The 16,320-nt window shown below is 38.6% G+C and overlaps 1 protein-coding gene across 3 annotated transcripts in view; it reads left to right on the top strand.

The window, feature by feature from the left end:
* Window positions 1–8,588, top strand: part of LOC136835624 (tubulin alpha-3 chain) — a 20,397-nt gene extending 11,809 nt beyond the window's left edge. The window contains exons 1-4 of one of the 3 annotated variants that reach the window (XM_067099395.1): window positions 4,499–4,591; window positions 5,346–5,432; window positions 6,802–7,024; window positions 7,266–8,588. In XM_067099395.1, coding sequence (XP_066955496.1) covers window positions 5,424–5,432; window positions 6,802–7,024; window positions 7,266–8,395 — 1,362 coding nt within the window. In that variant the 5' untranslated portion in view covers window positions 4,499–4,591; window positions 5,346–5,423 and the 3' untranslated portion in view covers window positions 8,396–8,588. Of the gene's footprint in view, window positions 1–4,451; window positions 4,592–5,345; window positions 5,433–6,801; window positions 7,025–7,265 lie in introns of those variants that run through there. The other 2 variants (XM_067099396.1, XM_067099394.1) reach the window with 2 other exon arrangements.
* Window positions 8,589–16,320: the final 7,732 nt, after the last annotated feature.

Genomic DNA, 16,320 nt, shown 5'->3' with positions numbered 1-16,320 from the left:
GACTTGTGGCAGAGATGCATGTATTCCTGGCCTATGCCACCATCGTAATCGATTCTTGCTAAGAGAATAATTGCCTTAACGAGAACCTATTATTAACTCGATCCCAAATTCTTCGTCCTTCGTCGTCCGTTCCTCCCCCAGAAGGAGGGGGATGGGGGGACACCCCTTTCCAAACCCGTCTGTATTTCTCTCTCCGCCTGACCGGCGCCGCCCGCCGAGCTGCACAAGCCCTTTCTGATCATGTATGCAGCTCATAAACAAACTTTTAGTCATTTCCTCGTCGTTGTTCTTGTAATATGCCCGTTTATCCTTCATATTTACACTCATATGCGATGCCATCTATCGCTAACACACCACTCTTTCGCAAGTTTCAAATTATGAGTCTAAAAATCGGGGAGAGTAACCGTTACAGGTAACTTAAATATCCACGTAACTTATGTTAGCCGTGTTAACCGTTGTATCGAAGCGCGGCTTGGCCAGCCGGCTTGCCGCTTTACCTTGTCTAGACAAAAGAGACCGATTTAAGAGTCCTTTATATCCATTCTGCTGTGGTTTTAACGTCTTTGATTGCTTCTTGGTAACGCGAGCAAAACGAAACATGGAAGTATGCATAGGTACGCGGTGTCCTGGTTGAATCCTTTGTATGTTTGTTTTTAACTGGGGATGCGAATTACGCTCTCTCTCTCTCTCTCTCTCTCTCTCTCTCTCTCTCTCTCTCTCTCTCTCTCTCTCTCTCTGTGAACTAGAAAACTAAAATAGTTACGTTACTTCTAAGTTCTGTTGTTACTTGGCTTCTCTATTTCATTACGCTTCCGAGCGGCCCAGAAATGCTTCGTTTCTTGCCTTTTTCTTTCTGTTAATGCCGCTAATTCTCTCTCTCTCTCTCTCTCTCTCTCTCTCTCTCTCTCTCTCTCTCTCAATATCAGCTGCTTTACCATCTTTTTCATCACGTATCTGTGAATTGAAGCGTAAAATGTAACTCAAACATGTTGGAGCCAGAAGTGAAAGACATTAGAACCAGCTGTTGATTTCATAAACTTCCTAACATGGATTGGAAAGCAAATCTTACTGAGTTTATCTTTTAAATCTCCGTCAGTCAGACGTTAACGGACCTAAGTTAAAAAAAAAAAAACTTAGGCCTATAGCAAGATAACGTGGGCGTTCAGCCTACTAAATGTCTATGGAAAATTTAGCTTCAACTTTACTATATATAGTCACATTCTTGAGGCAAGCTGTATAATGACTGTATCAAGTTGCAGATTTTTTCAGTAGTCACGTGACACCCTGAATGATATACTTGGTTCAAGTTATTAAGCGGCATTTTAGATATGATGAATTTACACTGACAAGATTCTTTTGATGATTTAAATGATCTACATTTAATTGACGACAGATTTAACGAAATTGTTAATAAAATTAAATTTTACTTGACCCTCGAGTATTATCGCCTACGATACTTTTGAATAAGCAAAGTGGATCCCATTAGCTTCACTGTTCATATACGTAAGCCGCCCTGTAGGCCTATAGACCATCATTAAGACAGACCATTTTCTTTTAATTACTTCTCATTGATACTGCGGTTTCTAAGTGACTACCCCTTTAATTTCTTCGGGGATATGAGTGCAAATACAAACCAGGACGAAGTATATTCGCTTGAAATCATAACAACAGCGTAGGCCTAGAAATGAACTGCAAGATGCACGTAAAGTTATGGCTTACAGCAAAGCCACCTTCTCCTCTCCCCCTCTCCCTCCCTTTTTTTCTGAGTGTTCTCTACGTCAGCTGGCAGAATGAGATCACTCCTCTTCATCCCTCGTAATATGCCGTGTAGGAGTTGGAGTCACATCCTGCAGAAGAAGAATGTAATAATGGGAGTGGAGAGCAAGTGAGACTAATGCACCTTACGTCTATCGAATCGTGAAAGGAGCCTTTTGATGCAGGCCTATTGTTTATTTTGGACATGCTTGCCATTTGCAGACGAAAATAATTTCCGGAGAAAGCTCTATAATGTGAACAACTATGTTTCACATTGTTCAGTTTCTGGAAATACGTTAAATAAGTCCTTATACAAAGCAGCTACGATACCGTTAGATCAAAATGGCACGTCGAAATTTGCAGAAAATGTAACTTTTTTGTTTGGTTACTTCTGTACATTAGGTCTAAAAAAGAGAAACAGTTAGTTACATACACAAAGTTTATTCCCAGCAATTGCCATGACAACACAAGCAACTACAACCAAAAATAGTTAGAAATTCATCCGACTGAAACAGCCAATAAAGTACATTCTCAGCCAACTTGGTGCAGAGCAGCTTCATTGGATAGTGGGAGGAGGGGGAGAGGGGGGGAGGGGGCGAGTGGGAGGCATGGCGGGAAAGATGATCTCATGTAGTGACTCATTCGGAGAACGAAGATAAAAATTCACTGCCTCTCCCCGTAGTAACACTGTAATTATTCATGGACGTCTGGATAGCGAAAGTGCAACTATTTGGATAACTGTTCGATGCTGTGAAATGCTTTTAAGTCTTACTTGCAGAGCTAAACAAAGGCTTCGTTGCAAAACGAATATTTTAGTCTTACAAACAAAATTTTTAGTCAAACACAAAACAAACGAGGTTCGGATCGGGTAGCAATCCAACACGCGATATTATCAACCATATCGTGACCTGATATGACAAGGTCACTACAAAACTGCTGCAGATACACGTTTAATTCTTGCTTTGTTTAATGACATATGGTACTAATTAAAAATGCCATCCCCTTGGTTAGTGTCAAATAGTATTTTATGAATTGCAAAATTGATTTTCACATGAAGCAATTTGATAATTTCACAACTGCAATTAGAAATGGAATTGTGTTTTTTTATAATTTGCTTTTATATCAAACTAACGTCAAGTAAGAGGTTGGTTAATTATATTCTCCATGATAATATAATTCATTTTAGGCGTTGTACTTATTAAGCTGTTTCACGAACTATTTCAGCGCAAAATCAACATAACGCAGTACCGCTGAAATGAATACTTACATAAAGAAATTAAATATATTTGAGAGAGAGAGAGAGAGAGAGAGAGAGAGAGAGAGAGAGAGAGAGAGAGAGAGAGAGAGAGTGGGGTGGCCAGTATGGTTGCATTTTTGGAGGCCCTCGTTCGGTCAGTCAGGCGGGTCCATCACATCTTAAGTTTACAGTTTTCTTCGATCATAGGTTGATTTATATCATAGCTTTCATGGAGCGGACATTTCCTTTAATTTCATCCTACTATCTCAAAGTTTTTGCATCCTTTTGATGAAATAGCTATAAATTAATAAGGCGAATTAAATTACTGAAAGTGTAATCTGAGATACATCCCCTGAAACTTTAGAAACAATTATAACAATGTCTTCAATAATATACTGATAAACAAAATGTCTATTCGTGCTGTAAAAAAATTCTCCGTGATGAAAGTGTCATAAAAGTTAAAAATGAATCATCTGGCTGCTCTAAATTCTGAAAGTCGGTTACGTTGATTATAATATCACCTCAATTTATCTCCAAGCATCTACGCCCTTCAGTTGAGTTCGAATTATCATGCTTTATCGTTCTGTCACCTTTATTTTAATTTTACCTCCATTTATCTTTATTTATATCCACGCCCTGTTGTGTAGGCAGAATTGTCATTCTTTATCATAGTATGCTAATTATCATTCTTTATTATAGTGCGCCTAGAAAATTTTATCATTTATTTCTTGCTCTAACAAAAACCAATGGAGCATTGTCATGAAGCGTAGTCACCTGATTTTTATATAGTTTATCTGTATAAGCGTCGAAGGCGGGCAGATGAATGATATTTAAATGTTAATTACCGCGGGAATTGAGACTTTTCATAATTAAAATTAGAGTGTAGATCACTTTTACGTTACAGAAATGAACGGTTCAAAATGTGAAAGAAAAGAATCTCTCGCCAAAGAAACGAAGCCCCCATGATCCTACTGCATAACGGTCGATGCGGTATTTGTAACATTTGAAAAGCCAGCTATTACGTCCGCCAATTGGGCACATCAACAAGAATACGCAAACCGGCTTGGTTTATCACGAAAGAATATTATAAGTTTAAGTCGATGTTCAAAGAAATAAGTCTTGGTTTAAGTAAACCAAATGAAAGCGCAAGGAAATACTCATTTACAGACGATTGCATTTTATGCGAATAACCGACTTCAATCTCTCCGATCCGACAGTTTCCAACTACGGTTATGTTTTAAGCCGTTGCTTCTTCAGACAGCCAAAACTGATGTTCTAAAAGCTTTCTTAGCTTATATAATAACAATATCATTGAGCTTCCTTATGTTATGAATAATAAAATGTACTGTAACAGTAAAATGATCGATATTGAGACCATTCGTCTAGTTGGCACTGCCGTAACACTTTTGAGCCAATGAACACATAGGAACACGAGGCTAGACCAATCAGAAGAGTGCGCGGATGACGTCACGAAAGTTATATATACCAGTGGCGGCCCACTTTCAAATTATTCGAGATCGCGAGAGCACAGTGACGCTTCTTGGGATCTTGCAGCTCCTCGTTCCTCCACACTAACCTTATAAATATCGCTACAAAATGGTGAGTTGCGGTGATAATTTCGTTACGAAAATGTCTCGAAAGTTTATGTTAAGTGTTTATTTTGTTTTTAGAATGATATAGTGATTATTGTGGTGACGGTTATTAAGTGACGGGGGGGGGGGGAGGAGGAGGGGGGCGGCGAGTGGCTGTGTCGTCAGGGTCTCCTTGTTCAAAAGGGCGCGGTATCAAGATGGGCGGTTGCCGGGCACTTTTACTTTGTCTTGATCTCGTGTGTTGGAGTATTTTCGACCATGGGTGTTAGGTGTGGTATCAGAACTATAGATAATCTGTTAAGGTATTAAAATAGTTTTAAAATCCGATGCATGAAATTTGTAAGAAAATAAAGTATTTTTAAATATATTTTCCCGGTACTGGTTATCCATGCCGGCGATGCTGTCAAAGGTACTTAACCTGATTGCTGTTGAATTGTGTTTGATGGTCCCTTTGAGACCATAATTTGAAGTCTTACTTCTAAAACATTTTTAAAATATTCCTATCAATCTTGAGTATCAGTAAGATAGGTAGCTACTTTAAATAATTTCTCATTATTGGGTATCTTTTAAGTTCAGCGGTCTTGAAACGTATAGTTTGAACCCTTATAATATATAAGCATTGATTTTCAAGTTTTTAAATGAGGACGGAACAATAGGCATCTAGTTAATGTAAAAACTTTCTTGAAATCCCAACTCGTCATATTAGGCTGTGGTGGAATGGCAAAATTGTTTCCCCCAAAGTAATGAAGCCTTTTTTTCAGCTGTGAGTATTGCAACTACTATAAACATTTTAAGAACGGATTGCTTGTCTGAAGTAGTACAGTTGCGGTCTTACAGAGATGGTTAGGGTACGTGGATCACTTTTGTTCATGGCCTTCATTTATTCGTAGTTGTGAAATTCTGAAAGGTACAGTCGAAGGCCTGTCATCTTTGGAGTAGGGTGTTCTTCATAATGGGTGCTATTGATCTCCTTTTACTTTTAGAACTTTCAGGGGCTTGGACTGTTGTGTAATTTGTAATGTCCCCTTTTGAATCTCAAGACCTAAGTTTTAGCATTGTGCTAGCACGGGCTCTTGCTCCACAGCAACCCGTAAGATCGAGAACAGTTCGAAGTTTTTCATAAACTCAATATTCTATGCGAAAGTTAGACCAGAGCTTGTTTAATTTTGGTGTTTTATATTTATAACCCTAGGTATACCTTACATTATTTTCCTCTGTATGGATATGAAATGATGGTAAATTTAAAGGAGACTGACGCACGAAATGTAGCCTGTAGTTTAATATATTTCGATTAAATGTAGTAAATATTGTAGCCTATATAAAGGAGTACAGGCGAGATAGGCTGAGAAATTAGAGGTGGACAGATTCACCCCATCTTGTCTAGGCTGCAAATATATTGTAATGGGATTAATTGCAATTTCAAACTGGCCTTGGGTAAACTTTTCAGTTAGCCTGAATGTTAGGGTAGTCTTGGATAAAGGAGGTTCATACCCTAACCTTAGCATTCAGGGAACAGTTTTTCCTTCAAAGTCTAGGTTGGTAGTTGCAGCATTCATGAAATTACAAAAGCCACTTTGCCTCTTGGTGTAAGCATGCCCCAGCAATCAATTTTATTACAATTATTAACTATTTGGTTACTTGGATGTAATCACTGTCCCTACAGTCAAATTGTCTTGACAGAAGCTAAATCCTTGTGTAAAGAACTAAAGGTTTATGAGAAAAATGACCTTTTTTTGTACCAGTAACTTGTTTTCTGTTTTTGTACCGTGTAGCCCATTTCTGGAGGTAACCATTAGGGTACATAGTGTAAATGTACAGGAAGTAGTGTACATATTAAAGTTTTGCCTGGGTTGTGGGATTTCACTGAATTAACCTTGAGCCTGCAATAAAAAATACTAGTCTAGAAATTTAGCTAGATAAAAGTTCAAGATTTTTGAAGTAGGTGAGGTTGCCCATTGTGGTTAACCAGTTATAGGCAGGGCCAATTTAAACTTGGCCTATTTAATAGCCTATTGTACTCTGCCTTTGTGGTGTATCTGGCATGAATAGAAAGTTTTATTGCATTAACATCCTATTTGTCTAGTTACCTTTTCATTTCACACTGGTACATCCAGAGCTCATTTTTTCAGGCAGCCATGGAGTGAAAATGGCCTCTTAAATTAATTTAATGTAGCCCAGTATTGATTCCTTGTATTTATAATATTCTTAACATTTCAGCGTGAGTGCATCTCCGTCCATGTTGGCCAGGCCGGTACCCAGATGGGCAATGCCTGCTGGGAATTATACTGCCTTGAGCATGGCATCCAGCCTGATGGTCAGATGCCATCAGACAAAACCATTGGGGGTGGTGATGACTCCTTCAATACCTTCTTCAGTGAAACTGGTTCAGGAAAGCACGTACCCAGAGCAGTGTTTGTCGATCTGGAACCCACTGTGATTGGTAAGTTGATATTTTTGTAATTGTTTGGATCGTGCTGAATTATATTGATATACTGTAATGAAATGCTGAAAGATTGCATGAATGTGAGGTGATAGTTCCAGTAAATGGCAGAAAGTCTCAAATTTTGTAGAGGGTAATTTATGGTTCTCTTAGATTCAAGATAGCTTGGGCTATCTCGTTTAGTAGAAGTTTAAGCTTGTCAGGAGTCTTATTGGATTTTGACCCGTATCATCTTTTGCAGATGAAATCAGAACCGGGGTTTACCGTCAATTATTCCACCCTGAACAACTCATTACTGGCAAGGAAGATGCTGCAAACAACTATGCAAGAGGACATTACACTATTGGAAAGGAAATTGTCGACTTAGTCTTGGACAGGATTAGAAAGTTGGCTGACAATTGCACTGGTCTTCAAGGTTTCCTCATCTTCCACTCCTTCGGTGGTGGCACTGGGTCTGGCTTTACCTCACTGTTGATGGAAAGGTTGTCCGTTGATTATGGCAAGAAGAGCAAACTGGAATTTGCCATCTACCCTGCCCCTCAAGTTGCCACTGCTGTCGTTGAACCATACAACTCCATTCTTACTACCCACACCACCCTAGAACACTCAGATTGTGCCTTCATGGTCGACAACGAAGCTATCTACGATATCTGCCGCAGGAATCTGGACATTGAAAGACCCACCTACACCAACTTGAACCGTCTCATCGGCCAAATTGTATCCTCAATTACTGCATCTCTTAGGTTTGATGGTGCCCTCAATGTTGACTTAACTGAGTTCCAGACCAACCTGGTGCCTTACCCTAGAATCCACTTCCCCCTCGTGACTTACGCTCCAGTTATTTCTGCTGAGAAGGCTTACCACGAGCAACTGTCTGTATCCGAGATTACAAATGCCTGCTTCGAGCCTGCTAACCAGATGGTAAAATGTGATCCTCGCCACGGCAAGTACATGGCCTGTTGTCTGCTGTACCGCGGTGATGTTGTACCAAAGGACGTTAATGCTGCCATTGCAACAATCAAAACCAAGCGTTCAATCCAGTTTGTCGACTGGTGTCCAACTGGTTTCAAGGTTGGTATCAACTACCAGCCTCCAACTGTTGTGCCAGGTGGTGATTTGGCCAAGGTGTCAAGAGCTGTGTGCATGTTGTCTAACACCACTGCCATTGCTGAGGCTTGGGCCAGATTGGATCACAAGTTTGACTTGATGTATGCCAAGCGTGCCTTCGTCCACTGGTACGTCGGAGAGGGTATGGAAGAGGGAGAGTTCACCGAAGCCCGTGAAGATCTTGCAGCTTTGGAGAAGGATTATGAGGAAGTTGGTGTTGACTCTGCTGACGCAGAAGGTGAAGCTGAAGGTGACGAATACTAGAAAGTATATTTATTCCTTCCTTGTCTGTCTTTTTTTTTTTTTACATTAACTTTTTGTTAATCTTTTCATGTGAAGGATAATTATCTTGGTTTCTCAAGAGATTGGTCCTCAAAAATCTCATTCCAGGCAACCTATGTGAGTTATGAAAATTTCATTTTATTTTTTCACAAAGTTAATAAATTTCAAAAATTAACTTATTTTTCCTATTCAACCTTAGTTCTGTTGAAAATGCATAGTAGAGCAAAGTTGACTAAAATTTGTGATTTAGGCTCTTAGCAAGATGTTACTAGTCCTTTAATACTATGTAGTAGTATTGTCACAAATCAGTTTCGCAACTTTGGTGTTTAGCTTCTAGGACTTGTGAATTTATTAGCTTCCTAACTAGATTAAAAATGTAGTTGTCAGTTTTGGAGCTATTGATACAGTAAGTTAGGTTGATGAAGTGGATGTTGACATTTGAGGGAACATAAGTTTTATGCAATGGTAATTGAAAAGGTTGTGAAACCTAAAGTAAATTGGATGTTTTAACATGGTTAAAATGTCAAGTATAGTTCATGCAATTTAGTCATTCAGTTAATCTGATGGTTGAAGTTATTTTAATTACAATTTAAAGTATAGTTCAGGTAGTTTGGTCATTCTGTTGAATTTGATGCCATACAATGTTAGGAATTGTCTAGAACTTCCTGTATTGCTCTTACCTAACAAAAACCTGAGGTAGACTTTTAAGGTGTTGAAGTTTATGTAAAGTGGTTATACTGAAATAGTATTTCCACAGTAAAAAACTCCATGTCTTAAACTTGCATGTTCTTGTGCTGTAAGAATTCAGTTTGTTCTTATGGGGCCACAGCCATTGTTACATAGCATACTTTGGCACAGGCTGAAACTCTTGGGTTCTTACCAATATTTAATTGGTAAAAAGGCTTAGGCATGTATACCTGGGGAAAATTACTTGAAATTGAGTTTGGAAGAGGACGTAGTAACCTGCTACAGGGAGATATAGCTGGAGAGAATATTTATAGAAAGCCACAGTTCTTGGCCAAACTTTAATAATGCTGTGCCATAACCATGTTAACTTCAAAATTGCTAGATTGGCAATACCCACCCAGATAAATGTCCAATTTTTTAAGTATATCAACATTTTACTATTTCCTAACACTATTCCAATACTTCTGACCACTAGCATGAAAGGCTTAAGTGGTCAAGTTATGCACTAGCTAGCTGGCTGCTATAATTTTTACTGTATCACAAAATATGCACTATGATTTTGTAGACTGGAAGTACTGGGACATCTATAATACTGGAAAATATAACCATTGAGAATGGTTAAAACTAGTTTCAGTTGCACATGGGCACTGCAATACTTCTAATCTTAACATATAATACCAGAGAAGCACGTTGACTGCCTATGACTGGATTCAATTTTTTCACATGTAATAAATGGTTCTTTATATGGTAATGTGCAACATGAATAGGTCAATCACATGCTAATTGTCACAAGTCTGAGTTGTTAGTGTTGGTTAACGAGATCATTACCAGAATGTTTCTGGGCAACCATCATGCCAGTGTGGTCATAGATACAGCCAACAGTATCCTCTTGCTAGGTTTATTTGCTAATGCATGTGTACAATAAGGTATGGTAGAATGGTCCAAGATTGACTATAATATTGAAGTGTTCACTTTTGCCCTACCCTAATGGCAGTTGATTAGATGCTGGAGGTCAAAGTTTTGTTTAAAATATCTTAACCAGGCTACCCCTTACCAAGAAGTGAGATTAGCAGGCCAATTTAAAGCTTGTACACTACTATTGACTACAGTTAGAAGCTAAAATAAGGTGATGGTGGTTTAGCAAACTTTGACCTCCAGCATCTGATCAACTCATTGGCAGATGCTGATATAACACTTGCAAAGACAGTTACTTTGGATGCTCCTGTGTCTGACTACAACTGTTGTAGTTTTGTCAGGTGCTTATTTGCTCTGGCTGTGCCTAAGCCTCCAGTATCCATTACTTTGGCCATTTATCCTGCACCTCTTTTACCTGTCGGTTTGATTACTCCTGTCTTAGATTGTGGTGTGTTGGCGATTTCTGTGGTTTCTGCCATTTTGGTTGCTTGTTCTGTTCCTGCGTCTTGGCCTCGTTGCACTGTTGGTGCCTGTGGGTCCAGCTGTGTAAGCTTTGCTTAATGTAATTTACTTTGGCTGTACCTCTTATGCTTGTTCCCCCAACTGTTGTGCTGCCTACAACTCATGGTCTATGTTGTTTTGGCTGTTGTTCCATTACCTGCACCTTCATATGCTGTGTCTGAGATACCTGCTGTATTTTGTACCTCTCCTGTCCCTGTGCTGCTTACAGCTACTGTCAGCTCATCTGATAGATGCTGGTGAAGGATGCCATTGCTTATGGGTCCCACATCAGTGCTAGTACTGGCAGTAGTGTATGCAGTATAAAGGAGAGGTGTCCAACCTCACTATTACTTCTTAGTGTAACTGTTTGCTTTTCTCTCAGTTTCACCTTAATGCCACTTTTCTGTACTTCATTTCATTTATTGTCAGGATATTTCTATCTTGCTGCCCAACCACTTTAACCCCCATCTTTTTCCTCTCTCAGTGCTGACTAGTTGAAAGTGACAGAGTGCTTGGCTTCATAGCCAGAATTTCATTCATTCATTCAGGGTACCTTACAATCTTCTTCCCTTCCAACCCTATCTATGAAGGTTGTGTTCCTCTTGGCTTTTGTCTCTTTGAGGAGGGTCAGTGAACTTTGATTAAGTTACACCTGCTAGCATTTAGTATTCATGAGTAGGTTTGTCTTTTGCTTTGGACTTTGTTGTCAGAATCCAGGCAGCCAGCAGTTAGGACTGCACCACTGCTGTTGATGTTTGGCCTTGTATTTTATCACAGATGATGAGAATGCTGTTTTTTGCACAGTTTTAGACATCTGTCAGCCTTTAAGGAGATGACTCTAGACTTTTCATGTCAATAGGCCAGCATAGGAAACAAGTCTATGAGAGCATTGTGTTCAGTTTAAGTAATGTAATTCTTTGTGCAGATGTTTCAGAAAAACAAGCTGGACAAATAAGAGTGACTTCATGAAATTAAAGTATTTATTTAGCCTTTAACAGAAATAGGGGCATCTGAGTTATCTTGAATGCAAGTATAGTACATACTGGTGTCAGTGTACATCTTCAACCCTTTATTTAAGAGATGTGGTACATAAGGGAAGGCATTGTATTTGATGGGGCTGTTTGCTGTGGTGGGACAAGTTTTACTTACGCTGAAAGATGCAGTGTTTTCATCTGCCTCTTTTCAGTCATCTGTATTCACCTGCTGGAACTGTCTTCAGAGGTCACAAGCTTCTCTGCCATGTCTGTTTTGCAACTTGCAAGTACAAACCCCCTCACTTACTCCTGGGTCTTTTATTACTGGAAGTGACTCATGCAGTTCCCATGAGCTTCCATGGACTCATTGGATTCTTGCCATAAAGCTGGAGACCTCAACTTCTTGACCTCCCTTCTAAATTCAGGCATATGATAAATTTATACAGAAGAGCTAAGAGCAATCAATTACGCATGTAGGCCCAAGTGTATCCAAAACTACCCTTATCATATGATGAGTAGGCTGGATGCATAACAGCCAGGTGAAGGGATGGGAGATTCACAGTTCGTATTGAAAAATACTAGCTTTATGTTTTAAAAACTATGTAAGTACTTGTAGTTTAACTTGCCCAACAAATTAAGATATTTTTAACTTGTAGGGCAGGTCAAGAAATATTCAAGACCACAGATGTGGGCATTATTTGATCGATGGGTTTGTATGAAAAAGATAGTTTCATATTTCAAAAACTCAGTATTGTATATTGTTATTATTGCAGCTGCTTGTATCACAGTGTCCAATAGGGCATTGAGGTTATGGACACAAAAAATTTTTTCATTGTTTGTTTCTGAAATATAAAATCAGAATGTGCATTCTAATCCAGTACTCATGCATAACATGCATATAAAAAAATTACAAATTGAGAAGATATTTAATTCTTGCTATTTCTGTATCAGCTGTAATTCTTTACTTGGATGCTACCAGTGAATTGCATCTCCTAGAAGTACAATTCTCTAACTTCAGAATATAGTTTAAAAAAATTTGTGTGGTTCCTACAGGAACCAATACCTGAGATATCTTTTATGACTTGCTTTGAAGTGGGTAACTGTATACAGTTAAGAAATCCTCCCATGCAGGGGTAGGATTGATAAACCTAGCAGGCCTAATGTTGGTCCCTTTTGTGTTGAGATTCTCTCAGGGTGGGTAGAAAAGGTAGTCCAGATACACCTCAGCTTGCACTTCTGTACCTATCTGCCCCCATTATTATCATTATGCCTTAGAACTATCAAAGGTGGCCCAGGAAAGAAGACTGCAGTGTTATGGCCATGTGATGAGAAGGGATGCAGGTGGAGGTTCCTGCTGGGAAAGCAAGAGGAATGCCGAAGCGAAGATCGATGGATGTAGTTAGAGAAGATCTGAGAGACAAACAGTTGTCAGAGGACGATGTGTTTAACCAAGCCAGGTGGGGGAAAGGTGTCAGAAACATTGACCCCACACAGAAGTGGGAAAAGATGCAGAGAAAGAAGAGTTTTGCTTGCCTACCATTTTAGAGGTTATACATTTTTAAACAGATCTAGATTGAGTGTCAAGTGGAAAGTACAGGTTAGTTTAGGTTAGGAACTATGTGGAATTGATGTTAGATATCTAGAAAACATTTGAGTGCAGGCTACAATATATGGTCTTTGTTACCACACTTGTTACATATCAGAAGACAAGACCCCACAGTGTTTGTCAAGTTGAGGTGCTACTATTCAGACTGAGTCTTCAGCTGATTATAGTTTTATGAAAATTTACAAGCCTGTACAGGAACAAACTAGGTTGTGTATCATGGTGTTAGTGTTCTTGCCATGTAAGGGGTACCATTTAGTGCGCTTTGCTTGTCACATTGTAGATGAATACTGAAGGTTTTTGGTAGGAAGTGTTCCTTCCTAGGTCCCAGCTGCATCCCTGAAGGGGGTTAGTGCTATCAGTGCACCTCATGTGCTGCACTTTAGATACTGCCAAAGGGTGTTTGCAGTGCCATTTGGCATAAAGCTGCATTCCCTTTTAAAACTTTTACTTGACTTCCACTCGTGCCCCCTTTCTCCCATCTTGCTGTCCAACTTCCTTTAACTGTTAATTCTTAGTGTAACTGTGGGGTTATCTTCCAGTTTCACCTTTAGATCCTCGTACTTCATCTCCTTTACTTTTGGAGCTCTCTCTCTTCAAAGTCATGAGTGCTGAATGGTTGAAAGTGCTTCAGGGCTGGGGTTTACAGCCTAGATTTCATGACTCATTCACTCATTACTTTCTGACTTTGATTTTTCATCCAGATTCTTTGGTCTTTTCCCACCAAGCTGATCATTTCTGTATATTTCCTTGGTTCAAGTTTCACCTCACATTACAGAACAAGTCCTTTGTATGAGTCCTGTAAGTCTAGAACTGTGACTCAGTGGGTTTCTTAATACTGTGTATGCTTGTAATGTACTGTACTATTATAAGAGATTTGATGAAAACTGTCATAATTTGTAAGGTTTATAATAAAACTGTAAGGTGCTGTAATTTAGGATATACACATACAGGTACGTCATAAGGAGACAGTTCATTGTAAACAGGAACCGATAATGTGTGCTTGTTTTGTCCATTGTAACTGAGTTGGTCCCAAGCTGTTGGGTGTACAAGTTTTCACAGGTCTTGTATATCATTAAACTTTTTTTCAGGTTAGTATGATACAAGTCTTAGAATTCTTATATGTTTTTGACAAAAATATTACATAAAAGTGAATTGCCCATTATATTTAACAAGTCAAGCAACTAAACTACAAAACGATATTTAAAAAGAGGAAACGTAAGTACAGTAACCCATAAACTGGATGGGATGATCATACAATCTACAGTACAAGAAAGGTAACAGTTTGATGAGATTAAAACTAAATAAAATGTTTGTTGTATTAAACTAATACAAGAGGAAAAAAAATGTACGCATATATGTTGTTAATGACATGATATTTGAAAGTGAAGTACCTGTGACCATGGACTATGGAAGCAAATCAGTTGAAGGCTTAAGATACTCATTTACTCCTACTTGCCTGCAGCAATGCTTTCACACTGAATGTGCAAACTAAGTTTTTCAGTTGATTCTTTTTCATCCTTCTTTCTTCTTAGCTATTCTTCTCTTCTTTTTTTATGTTGATTTTTTCCTTCTGCTTTCCCATTTTCTTCATCCAGGTTTTGTTGATACACGGTGTAAAACCTCAGCAAGAACCGAGAACGGCGAGAAGACCTTTCGATATGGACAAACTGGTGCATCCACCTGAAGATTCTACTGCATCTTTACAAACGCTTATAATTTGTGGAATGTGATGAGAGAAAATAGCTTTTTCGTCCCCAGCATCCTTTTGTTTTCGGAAAAATTCTTTCTGAGTCGGTAATACCATAGGCAAATAAAGATGCTGCCTACACAAGCTTAGAAAAATGTTCATACTTTAGACATATAGCGGTAGAGCAATGAGTCATGATTGCAGACTCGCCAGATTTTTGATAAGCGGGTACTAGCTCCAGGATATTTATGGTGCAATTGAAAATAGTTTCTCCATGAATGATTTTATACTGTATTTTACAACACCTGAGAGCTATGACATAGCCAGGGTAGTCTCAACATTACCATCGTATCTAGACCTTGCCAATATGCTTCCAATCATTTATAGAGAAAACAGAGTAAGACTGTTTCATAAAAATATAAGATGGAAAAAGGATTTTGAAGTTGAAATAAATGGGAAACGATCCGATATCAAGAAGAATGTAATGTTCTTTTGTTACATACCACTAGGGGACCTGACAGACCAACCCAGATATTATATAAACCACCAATTTTATAATTTTTAGGTGATGGATACAAAATATATGGCCGTTCTGGATCAGACAAAGACTGAATAAAGGTCGAACTTTAATGGAGGAAACTAAGCCTAGACTAGAATCCATGGTCGTTATTTGACTTAAAAGACAAAGAAGAAGAATCAAGAAAATATAAAAGGAAATCTTTGTATTGTGACGTGCTGAAATATACAGGAAAATATTTTAAATTATACGGGTGTTTTAAGTAAATTATCAAACACATTAGTGGCATTAAAATGAGCCATTCAAAAGAAATATTTTAGCACTAACGCTACAGAGTAATTGTGACCACGTTCAGGTCGACTTTTTCATGAAAATAGTGTCATTGCAATCCAAGCTTAAAGAACCATCGCATTACACCAATAGATTTTCGCTATTGGCAGGTGTTGAGCCAAGAAACCCGCTTAGTAGTTTACTACTTTATATTTTACGACTAATTTTTTGAGCTATGCGGTCTATGTCTACTACAAGATAATATATGGTACCGTCAGACCTTACGTCATATCTTGCCCACATGCAGCAGTCTGAAAAAAATTTGTTTTGACCAGCACCATTGAATTTTTCTGAGGCCAAAAGACGCCACAGTACTGCAAAGGGGAATATTGTGTATCTACTAAACAATTTTCGTATAAAACTGCTTACTCTTTCACTGGAGAAAGGTAGTAGCATTATGCAGAACTGACATTCAGGTGAGATAGTTTGTTCATCTGATACTAGAAGAGGATAAAAAGTGTGAGACTACACAACAAACAACACATTTCATTGCATTTGTGTAACCTCGTATACGTTTGAAAGGATATATTACAACAAGCGGTTTCAACAATAATTCAATATGTCTATGATCTTCATTTTTGTTGGTTATATTATGTATGCACTGTGCATGAGAGAGAGAATTTGGCTAGTCATTGTTTTAAGCCGTAACGCAAACATTGTAGAAAAAGGCGTATCATAATGCTACTGGCA

The sequence above is a fragment of the Macrobrachium rosenbergii genome, chromosome 55 (assembly GCF_040412425.1).
Source record: "Macrobrachium rosenbergii isolate ZJJX-2024 chromosome 55, ASM4041242v1, whole genome shotgun sequence".
Taxonomy (NCBI): Eukaryota; Metazoa; Arthropoda; class Malacostraca; order Decapoda; family Palaemonidae; genus Macrobrachium; species Macrobrachium rosenbergii.
Note: the sequence above shows the minus strand (reverse complement) of the source record. Positions and strands in the feature narration are given on the sequence as shown.